General features: G+C 59.0%; 1 protein-coding gene across 1 annotated transcript; it reads left to right on the forward strand.

Moving 5' to 3' along the window:
* The first annotated feature begins 274 nt into the window (after nt 1-274).
* Nucleotides 275-9,521, forward strand: NXPH4 (neurexophilin 4). The gene is made up of 2 exons (XM_047786988.1): nt 275-351; nt 7,974-9,521. Exons 1-2 carry the CDS (start codon nt 292-294, stop codon nt 8,835-8,837), a joined length of 924 nt encoding a protein of 307 aa, XP_047642944.1. The 5' UTR covers nt 275-291; the 3' UTR covers nt 8,838-9,521.
* Nucleotides 9,522-11,452: the final 1,931 nt, after the last annotated feature.

An 11,452-nucleotide genomic window follows, 5' to 3' on the forward strand; every position in this document is an offset into this window, starting at 1 on the left:
CGGTGCCCCCAGCTGGGCGGGAGGGGGCGCGCGGGGCGCGGTCGGGATTGGAGCGCCGCGGAGCCCCGCCCCCCCGCCCGCCCGAGTCCGACCCAACTTTCTCCCCCGCCCGCGCCCCGCCCCCAGCGCGGCGCTCCGCTCCTCTCCCCGCTCAGTCCGCGGGCCGTGCCGCCCGCTCCCGCCGCTCCGGCAGCCACCCCGCGGCGCGCCCGCCGGGGTCCCCTTGCTCTCAGGTCCGGCTCCTGCCTGCCCGGGACCCGCCCCGCCCGCCCTGCCCGGCCGCTCGGGAAGATGCGGCTGCTGCTGCCGGAATGGCTCTTCTTGCTCTTTGGCCCGTGGCTCCTGAGGAAGGTAAGGGCAGCCCGGCGGTAGCTCGAGTGCGGGGGTCCGGGACACAGAGGTCCCAGTGTGCTAGGGGCTCTGCGCGCCCGCCCCGTCCCCCGCGCAGAGCATCCCAACTTTGCCCGGCGTGGGGAACGCGGACAGACAGACTCCCGATTCAGGACAGGCGCTCTCCCAGCTCAAGTTGGCTGAGGGTCGGGGAGGGTGCTAGGGTGGAGGCCCGGCTCGGATCGCGCTCCGGGAGCGGCGGGGGAGGGGACGAAGCTCGACCCGCGAGTGCGCCAGACGGAGCGGGAGTGCGAGACAGACAGACAAGCCAGCAGGGTGTCAGCCTTGCCGTCTTTCCGCGCCAACCTCGCTCGCCTTCCTCGCTGTCTGTCCTTCCACCTCTCCACCCCCACCTTCCCCTTTCAATCCTCTGCTCTTGTCACAATGCCAGGTGGGCACTGTGGTGTTGTTCTGAGCATACACGGGCCGAACACACGCGCGCACACACGGACTCACACAGATACCGCCGAACTTGGCTACAATCTCCCATCACATTTCCCGCGGAGACACCATCTCCCCTGCACAACCTCACAGACACACCCCTCTCTCGCGCCTGGCGGGAAGGGGGTGGGGGCTGTCTGGAAAGAGAGTCTTTCCTCCCGTCCTCTCCTCACCCCCTCCTCCCTAAGCTGCCTCTTTCCCTGAGGCTCCAAGGCGAAGACACAGAGGCTAAGGGGGCCCAGACTTCATCTGCCTCCCTCCCGACTTGCAGGCTTCAACTCCTGTACACTGTGTGCTCATATGTGCTGCTGTGGAGTGTGTGGGTCAAAGCGTGCACCTGTGTGTGCCTGTGACCGGGGCAGCCAGGCCTGTGTGTCTAGTGCTGGGGTCCAAGGTGTGGGTACACTGGTGAGGCATGTGGTGGTGACTCAGAAGGGGTGAGTGCGAGTGCAACCATCTGTTTGTGCCCCACTGTGAGTCCCACAATGGGGGCCTGGGCCCTAGACCCTTGTCTTCTTCCACCAGGTCCCCTGCCCCTGACTTTCCTGTTTCCAACATCCCAACTGTGACCTACCCAGTTTTGAGGCAGACAGGTGGCTCCCTAAACCCTTACTCCCTGAACCCCCAGCCCCAGCGCCTGCAGAGTCTAGAAGGGGTGTAGTTCTCCCCCCACACACACTTGGCCCCCCACCTGCTCAGCCAGATTGCACTCAGCAGCTCCAGCAGGGCAAGGGCTGCCCTAGGGAAGCTGGCGATGGAGCGCCCTGATTCTCCCAAAGCCTCTTGGTGACCTTGAGAGGCTGGAAGGTGGGCCAAAGAGCCCCCTCCACAAAAACTGCATCCACTGGCAGGAGCTTCTTTTGGACCTGCTGCCCATAGAGCACTGCAGGAGGGGGTCTGTGCCCCACAACCCACCCAGGTGTGAAGGCCCAGGGGAGAGGAGGTGGGGATGGATGGTACACCCCTGCCCCTCCTTTCTCATTCCTCCCCACCCTCCTCTCCACTCTCCCCATCAAATAAACTCCCCTGTGGACAGATCTGGTTTAATTTCCTTTGCCCCCTGAAGGGGAATGAAACATCTGGTGGAGACTTGAGGGAGAGTAAGCGTGAGGATGTGAATGATGGGGACCTATCTGAGTGTGCCAGACCTGCAGCTGTGGGCCTCCGCGTTGGCGTCCGTGGGGGAGAGGGTATCTGCCATTCGGTCCAGCTTGTGTGCATTTGAGCAGGTGTGGTTATGTGTCTGTACAGACTATGGGTGTGTGAATATGTGTAATTGTGTGGGAGAGCGTGTGTCTGAGTACCTGTCTGTGCTTGTGTGCACACGTGAGTATGGTGTGTGCCATGTGTGTACACCTTTCGGTGTGTCTCTGGTGCACATCTGTGTGTTGCGTTGCATGTGTTGTCTGTATGTGGGTCTCTGGAGCTTGTGAGTGGATATCTGCATTCCTGTCATTCTGAGCGCATTCGAGTGTGGATATGGGATTGTGAGCCTTAGGATGTGTTCGTGTATGTGTATCTGAGGGTGGCTTGTGTGTGTTCAGGGCTGTCTCAGTGCCAGAGCTGGCACTGGGTTGACACTGGGTAAAGAGGCTGGTGGGGGACAGTTTACAGAGAAACCCTAATCGTCCAGCGCTAACAACCCTGCCTTCTCCCATCCTGCTAACCTGCCCCTCATCCAGGAGCTCTCTCCCTCTTTGCACCGGCTCCCTGCCTGCTATGGGGCCTGGGGCTCCTGGCTTCCGTTGCCCCTGGGACTCTGGTCCAGGACTTCTTCAGGATCTTTCGGGATCTTTCTAACACTGTCTCTGACTCTTCTTCCCCACCCCTTGCCAAAGCAGCTGCCTACTGGGAGAGGCAGCAGGCGATCAATAGTCACTAATCACTAATCACTAATTACTAATTAGCTGGGGGAGGGCAGGGGCGGGGCCCTCTGGGGCCTTCCAGCTCTCTCCTGCCTCGGGGAAGGATTAGGCCAAATCGAGTCTCTCTGGGCTGGCTAGCCACCCCCTTGCCTCCCTATCCACCTCTAGCCCCCTAGCTAATCTCTGGCTGGGCCACTTAGACACGTGCAGGCTGGGCCAGGGCCCAGAGCTGTCTGTGGGGATTTGGGGGTAATCAGGGGCTGCAGCTGGGCCAAGGGCAAGGGGCTGGCTGGACGAGGTGGGGGTGGGGACGCGATGTGATAGCTCCCTTGGCCAGATCCCGTGAGTATGGGAGGGGTACCTGATGGAAAGAATTTAGATGGTCTTGGGTTTGGAGGCCGGGGGGGGGGGGGGGGCGCGGACAGGGTGACTGGGGAAGAGAGGAAGTAACTGGGGGACAGAAACAAGGTAAAGAAGGGTCACTGGGGTCAGAGACAGAGTCATTGGAAAGGGGTGAAATATATGTTCAGAAAGACCAGGTAAATGGAGGGGGCATCAGGGGTCAGAGATGAAGACACTGAGGAGGAGATGCGGAACTTGGGCCGAGCCCTAGAACTCCACATGGGCGGGGTCCTGGGTGGGGGGACGGGGTAACCGAGAGAGGGCAGGGTCGGTCCTGGGGGATGGGCCCCAGGGCTCAAGGGTGGCTGGGCGCAGTGGGGTTTCGCGGGGCCTGGGGTGGGAACAAGCTGCGGGGCCGGGGATGGGGAGCAGGGAGCGCTGCCTTGAGCTCTGGAAATTGGCGAGTCTCCCCTTCTCCCTCGCCTACCCCTCCTCCACCTCCACCCCGCCCACTCCCCCTCCGGCTCCGGCTTCGGGAAATTACATCCCAGCTCCGCGGCTCCCACCCACCCCCCCACCGCGCCCCGGAGCCCGCGCCTTTATAGGCACATTTATTGCAATAATAAAGTGAGGCGCGGGGCGGGGGGCGGGGGGTGGCCGTTCCCGGGGGGACCGCGCCGGCTCTAGGAAGCAGGGAAATAAAATAAAATAAAATAAAATCAAAATTCAGATAACGGTGAGCCTTGCGCTGCAGGCCACCAGCAGGGGGGCAGGCGGGACTGAGGGGGGAGGGGGCGCCCGGCCCAAGGGCAGAGCCCGCCCCACCAGCGGTCCCCGCCCCCTCACGCTATGGCTCTGGTAGGGTCTAGAAGGAGGTATTTTGCCTCCACTTGCCTGGGCCCCTCCTGTAGCCTCATCGTGCCGGTCTTCTGCCTTTTCCTCTGACTTGTCTCCCATACCTGCCCTCAGCTCCAGTCTCTCTATCCCTGTCTCTCATCTCCTACCTTGTCCCCCATTTCCTGTTCCAGTTCCCCATCCCCATCCCCCGGGCCTCTGCATCCCTCAGCATCCCTGTTTCTGCCCAATAATCATTTCCCATCCCCCATTTCTGTTCCCACCCTCATCTGGCTCCCATCCCCATCTCCCAGTCCCTATCCCACTTTCATTCTTGACTCTCCCCAGTACCCATCCACCATCCACCATCCCTGACCTCCCCCTCCCTATTTTAGTTCCCATCCTCTTCTGTTTTCTCATCTTCATTCTCCTGGCCCCTGCCCCATCTGCATCCCAGTCTCTGTCCACCATTTCTGATTTCCTCTTCATCTCGGTTCCCGTGACCATCCTTCTTCCATCCCTATCTCTGCACCATATACCTGTCTGCTGAGTCCCCAGTCCCAGTCCCCCTCCATCTCTGTCCCAGTCCTCACCCCAGCCTGTCCTGTCCACTTCATTTCTATCCCTGGTTCTCAGCCAGACCCTGGCTATTCCACCCACCCTGACTGCGGTACCCCCGCCTCTTTCTAGGTGCAAGGGCTCAGTATGCTATTGCCTCCCCTTCCCCAAACCAGGCCTGGAACACCCCTCCATTCCCAACCTCAGGGCGCCGTCCCCTCCCCCGGTTGGTCAGAATCCCAAGCGGCCCCGCCTGACCCACACAGCAGGAGAGAAGCCACCGACAGGTCCGGAGGCCTGGGGGAGGTGCGCCCTGCAATGCGGCTGGGGGGGCCAACAGCCTGATCTTCCTCCCATTCCCAGCGGTTCCATCCCAAAAGACCCCCCCACACCACCCCCAGTGGAGTTCAGCAGCAAAAGGCAGCCTCAACTCCCCTCCAATGCGTGGGCTTGCTGCCTTGGGGGCAAAGCACTCCTGGCTCAGCTCCCGCCCTGCTAGGTCCTGGAGGCGCCTGGTGAAGCGCACCCCCCACCCTCACCCCCCCACGTCTTCCTGCTGCCGCCACCGCACCTCCACCCCCCCAGCCGACAGCCAGGCTAGCCTCTCCCCTCCGCAAATGTCACTGCGCCCAATTAGCTTAATTAAACCGACTCTGGAGGGAAGGGGACCCCTCCTCGGACAACACCCTGCTCCCACTCTCATTCGTAGAGGGAGAGGGACAGCACCAGAGATTCTGGGCAAAGAGGGGCTCCCTTATCACCTTGTTTTCCCCTCCCTCCCACCCCCACCCACTGGGGGTGGAGACAGAAGATCTGAAGGGTAGAGGGAAAGAGCCACAGAAAGACAGAAACAAGGAGAAAACCAGAATCGCAGAGAAAATTAGAGTAAAAGACAGAGACAAAAAGAGATGAGAGAGAGGGAGAGGGAGAGATGGAAAAACAGTGAGAGGGAGAGTGAGAGAGGGAGAGCAGGCATGCGAGCAAGGAAGCCAGAGGGAGGATTTTATTTTATTTTATTCCATGTTCCCATTTCTCGGCTCGTTTCCTCGCAGACTCTGGCCCCTCCCTGACCGAGCTCCCCCACCAAGGTCGCTTCGACTGCCCCCCCAACTCTTCCCTTTTATCTTGGCTGTCTCCAGCGGCAGTTGGGGGGTGCAGGTGCCCAAAGCCCAGGGATTTGCCAGGATCAGAGAAACGCAGACAGCAATTTGTCTGGGAACAGAGGGGGGGCACCCGGCACCCCTCACCACCCAGCCAAACCTCCTTCCTCTCCAAGGCCCCTGCCTTGGAGGAGTTGCAGGACTGAAGCCGTTCTTGAGTCTTGGGCTGAGTGCTGGACCTGGGGTGTGGCTGGGGTGTGCTGGGAGGGGGTGGCTCAGAGGGACTGATGGATGTCCCTAGAAGGAGCTAGTTGTTAGGCCCAGAGGGATGAGAAGATTAGGTGTCAGAGTTCAAATGACTCCCCCCAACCATTCTTCAACTTCTCCTGGAAGCTTCACACCCTCCACCCTCCCATGCCCTCTCTAGGGCTCAGGCCCTGCCCTCTCTAAGCCCACCTCCTGGGGCCTTGATCCTCCCTCCTGGGAGGCCGTTTCCTCATCCCCTAGTGGCCTAGGACCCTCCCGCTCAGCCCTTCTCAGGCCCAGCCTCTGAGTGTTAGCTGCCAGCTCCAGCTTGTCTGTCTGAGTCAATCACTCTTGCCGCCCCCGCCCCCCTCACCTGAGCTGGGAGGAGAGATGGACGGGAGGAGGAATGAGGGGGGCAATAAATATGTATGATGAGCGGGTGGCGGCAGCATTAATAACTTGAGATCGCAGTGCTTCGGGGATGGGGACCTGGCAGTGGAGATTCTAGCCCAGCTGCTTGACTCTGCTGTTCCTGTCCCCCTGTGGACACATGGTATATGCAAACAGAGGGGGACCCCATACCACCTGGCCTCCTTACCTACCCAAAGCTCATCCTGCAGGCCAGCGTGGGGCTCCCCACTGGGGACCATTCATACACAACTCACACATAGGCATCCCCCAGGGGAACACAATGAGACCACACTTTTTATATCATTGTGGACACACTGACAGTCAACTTTGAGAAAGAGCTTGGTACATGGACAGAGGATGACAGAAGCCCACACAGGAAAAGTGTCACCCTCAGAGAATCACACACAGCTACCCTCAGATATACAGCCAGCCCAGGTATACAACAACACCAGCCCCAGAGGCAACTACCATGAACCAAAATACAGTCTCACCTCAGATCAATACACACAGACAGAGCCAGCCCAGGCTCATCTACAACCCAGGCACTTATTCATAGCCACCACTGACTGATACAACAGACATTCAGCCACCAGAAGCAGGCAGACACACGTACGTGCACAGCCTCCTTGTACTAATACACAGGGGCATGCAAATACAGACAGGCACACACACACAGCCAGCACATACACAACACCATGCACAGCCACCCAGGCTGACGCATACACAACCCATCACCATCGGTTGAGACTTGGGTGTGGGTGTGCACACACACATACACATAGTCATCACTCCAGGCAGACAGACACACACATACAGGCTAACAGAAACCCAACCACCCCAGACTGATACGTGCAGTATGCACAGAACTCCCTCTCCCCAGTCCGAACCCACATGCAGTAAGGGCCACACTGAACCGCACGGCTAGCACAGTCTGACTGACACACTCTGACACGCACGGCTCCTCTCCCTCCCTCTCCACTCGCTGGAGCGGCATCTCCATATTTCTTCCGCTGCTCTCGCGTGTCTCCTTCACTCCCGGCCACCCCCCCGCCGCAACCCCCGCCCCGGATAATTGATGGCCCGGGCCTGGCCCGGCCGCTCCAGCCTCTCGATCCATCTTGTACTCGCGCCCGCGCTGTCTCCCAGATCAGCTGCCACCTGAGACACACGCAGACGGGTGGGGGCAGGCGGGGGCCATCCTCTGGCCCCCTCCCAGCCCAGGGAAGGGCCACCAGGCGGCCTCCCTCACAGCAGGAGCGCTGGAGGCGCAGAGGGGTGCCCAGTAGCCCACAAGACTCAACCCAGGGCCCAGACTCTCCATTGCTCTCCTTAGCTCCATGGGTTCGGTCTGCCTTGCTTCTCCGGCAAGGGAGTAGAGGCTGAGACCCGAGTCGGAGGTCTCACTCTTTCTTGATACTGGACATTGGCAGTGGTCACCGCCTCCCTTGCCTGAGCCCAGCTTCTCCCTGGTCCATTGCTCCCAACCAAGCGTGAAGTCCTCAGCTCCATTCATAGCCATGTTGGCTTTGGCCTTTTTGGCTTTCTCAGCCCTCACTGGAGTTCTGTGAGAACACAAGGAATCTAAGTGTCATTTCCTAGATGTAGAAACTGAGACTGAGACCATACAGCTTGAAAGGGCTGCAGTCTCACTCCAGTGCTCAGTACCTGAGGCACTGCCGCAGACAGCCGGATTCCATTTGGTTTCCTAGCGGCTGTGGATGGGGACCTGCGTGGCCTTGGTGGGGTGAGACAACCCCAGCGTCTCTTCCTCTTTCTTCGTCCACAGGCCGCCAGTGTCCAGCTACCAGAGTCCAGGAGGCCGCAGTACCTGGAACTTCGCTCTGCCGAGGCCGCAGGGGGCGCCCCTGGCCATCAGCTCCCGGCACCGCCGCGGTCCACCGATGGCCTGGGAACCGCCCGCGCCTGGAGCTGGGCCTGGCCGGCTAATCACACTGGGGTACTAGCCCGGGTGGGGACGGCAGGGGCGCCCGCGCAGCGCACCAAAAGAAAGCCGTCTATCAAAGCGGCCCGCGCCAAAAAGATCTTTGGCTGGGGGGACTTCTACTTCCGGGTGCACACTCTCAAGTTCTCCCTGCTGGTGACCGGTAAGATCGTGGACCATGTGAACGGTACCTTCAGCGTGTATTTCCGCCACAACTCGTCCAGCCTGGGCAATCTCAGCGTCAGTATCGTGCCGCCCTCCAAGCGTGTCGAGTTTGGGGGTGTCTGGCTTCCAGGGCCCGCCCCCCACCCTCTGCAGTCTACACTGGCCCTGGAGGGGGTGCTCCCTGGGCTGGGGCCCCCGCTGGGGATAACGGCCGCAGGGCCTGGGTTAGGCGGCACCCTCGGGGGCGCGCTGGCGGGTCCGCTTGGGGGCGCTCTGGGAGTACCCGGGGCCAAAGAGTCACGCGCTTTCAATTGCCACGTGGAGTATGAGAAGACAAACCGCGCGCGCAAGCATCGCCCGTGCCTGTACGACCCATCGCAGGTGTGCTTCACCGAGCATACGCAGAGCCAGGCCGCCTGGCTCTGTGCCAAGCCCTTCAAAGTCATCTGTATTTTCGTCTCCTTCCTCAGCTTTGACTACAAACTGGTGCAGAAGGTGTGCCCAGACTATAACTTCCAGAGCGAGCACCCCTACTTTGGATAGCGCGCCCCGCCCTTGCCAGGGTCTTGAACTTCCCGCGAAATCCCGGACTCCCTAAGTGGGACCCTTCCCAGTGCCCCGCAGCTCCTGTGGCCGCGTCCACCCCTTCCACTCTGAGACGGAGAGGAACAGCCCTCCGGGGGACTATCAGCCGGTATGGGTCCCCTTTTCCTCAAGGGGAGTGCCCACAGGGCTGGGTATAGCCCATGCCTACAGCCTGAAGTGGAGGAGCAAGAGCGCAGCCCTAGAATAGGCGGGGCTTGGAGGCGGTCCCAGCGTCCGCAATGGGTTCCTTACTACGCCCCTAGCGCTGGGCTGGATACTCCCTTTGCCCGCGGCTTTAATAACGCCTGGCCTGGCATCCTCATCCCATACTGACTTCCTTATCCGCAGACGCTTGTCCTCCACCCTGTGCCCACGTAAAGACCGTAAAGGTCTATAACCCCCGGGCTGTTCTATCCCCTTCTGCCTGCCATATGCCTGGCCCCCTTTCCCGCAAACCTCAGTAAGTAGAGCAGCGGATGCAGAACTCCTGGGCATAGACTAGGGTCCCAGCCCTCTGCCCACCTCTCTCTGGTCCCTGCTGTCCTGCTCCACCTTTCTGGCTGCTTCCTCTCTGTGATTTTTTTTTTTTTCCTACACCAAAACAGACGGGAAAGGGAACAAAATAAAGTGAAATCCAATACACATCTGTGTGAGACTTTTGTTGGGAAGGGTAGTAGTGGTGCGGGTTTGTTTGGCAGAGACCTGGCCAGGACCACCTCCCTTGGCGGCTCTGGGGACACTGAGGCAGATATTGTGGAAGCTAGCACGTCGGAGGTCATCCAAGGCCAGGTCAGATACGGAAGAGGGCGACGCCTGGGGTAGGAGCCCTGCTTGAGATGGGGATTTTCCTTCCAGAGCTGGGCTACGTGAGTCTGCCGGAAATGGGATGGAGATTAGACCTGAAAGGGGGCCACCTGCGGACTATTTGGGATTATTTGGGGGAGGAGATATAGGGCCTTGATTGGGATGGTGAAGCAGGGACGACGTAGGCAGAGCGCTGACAACCTGCTAAGGTCTGCGGGGCTGGGGGGAGGCGGCAGGTGTGGGGGGGGAGGGGAAACCGTGTTTGCGGCATCTGGAGTCATCGATCTTCCTTTTCCTTCCTAATTTCGTGGGCGCTGAGTTTGCAGACGGGTGGGGGAGGGAGGGAGGCCTGAGACTAGGGAGTGGGGGAAGGGACGGGCGCGAGTTTGGAGAGCCGGGCCGCGTCGCTGCTGCCTGCCGCCGGCAAACGCAAACAAGGCCCCCTTCAGCCAGCTGCCCACCCTCCCCACCCCCGCCGCCAGCTCCCTCCTGTAGACGCGGCTGCTAATTTTATCCACCCCCAACCCTGGCCCGGGCGTTAATTGGCTGAAGCTTCATTAGCAGTTCTCAAGCTCAACCGCTCCCCTCCCCTCGGGACCCCTGACGGGGGCGAGGGAGGAGGTACCGACAAGCTGAGGCACGGAACGACACCTCTTCTTCAGCCTTCCTTCGTCTTGAATCCTGGGTCAAGGTATGACTAGGAGAGAGCGGTTCTCCAGAGGATTGCCCACTGGCTCCAGCGGGAAACTGAGTCAGAGGTGAGTCTCACGCAGACATGCCTGGGAGTGAAAAGTCAGTAAGGGGAAAATAGCTATGTGATGGACGGGTGGATGAATGGATGGATGAATAAAAGGATCAAGTTAGCCCATCTGGGCCTCAGTTTCCTCATTTGAAAAGCAAAAATAAAATAGCGTGTTCTGGAGATTAAATGAGACTTTGCAAGTGAACACGCTTTGTGATGGCTTGTCCTCCCCCTCTTCCTCTGACTCACAAACCTGCCTCCTTCACTGTCATCCACTCCTCCCCCTTTCATTGGACATCTGCACATCTGGGAGCAGAGTGAGGTGCCCCTGCCTGTAATTGCACTTGTTGTTCTCCTCTTGATGTCCCAAGAGTCAGTGGTCTATTTTGATATCTCCAGAGCTATGGCATGCCTAGCATGGGGAAGGAGCTCAATATGTCTGCCGAATGAATGAATGTGTAATATTGCTATGTAAGGCAATGATTCTCAAAATCACTGCTTATTAGAATCACTAAGGAGAGGTTTTGTTGTGTGTCAGCGTGAGTGGGCACCACTTTTTAAGATCTGTTGACTTAGAACCTCTGAGGAAAGGCTCCACACTCATCTATTTCTGTCAGTTTCCCAGCCAGTTCTCTGGAAATAACTCCCAGAGGGATAGATGAGTTCTCCTGCCCCCAAAGGATGAGTCCAGGTGAAGTCAGGCAAAAAGGAAGATCTCTTTCAGCTCCAAGGATCTATGGCCCCAGGATACAAAAAGAGGTCACTGATTGCTGGAGTATAAAGAGTGAACAGGTTACAAAATTCAACAAGTGCAAAGACAGGAGGGGGCAACTTATTCAGCTTCTGGATGTCTAAGTAAAGGAGGAGATGGCCGCAGAGGAGGCAGGTTTGAGTTTGAGGGGGGATGATCCATCCCAGAGCGTGTTTACAAAGTCTTATTTAATCTCTGCCACATGTTATCTTATTATTGATTTACATGTGAGGAAACTGAGGCTCAAATAGGCTAATTTTCTAGTTAATCCCAGAG

The sequence above is a fragment of the Phacochoerus africanus genome, chromosome 7 (genome assembly GCF_016906955.1).
Source record: "Phacochoerus africanus isolate WHEZ1 chromosome 7, ROS_Pafr_v1, whole genome shotgun sequence".
NCBI classification, from domain to species: domain Eukaryota; kingdom Metazoa; phylum Chordata; class Mammalia; order Artiodactyla; family Suidae; genus Phacochoerus; species Phacochoerus africanus.

Coding starts and splice junctions, on each gene's coding strand:
- NXPH4 (XM_047786988.1), top strand. CDS start 292: ATGCGGCTGCTGCTGCCGGAATGGCTCTTCTTGCTCTTTGGCCCGTGG. Junction 352..7,973: donor GCCCGTGGCTCCTGAGGAAG/GTAAGGGCAGCC, acceptor CTTCGTCCACAG/GCCGCCAGTGTCCAGCTACC.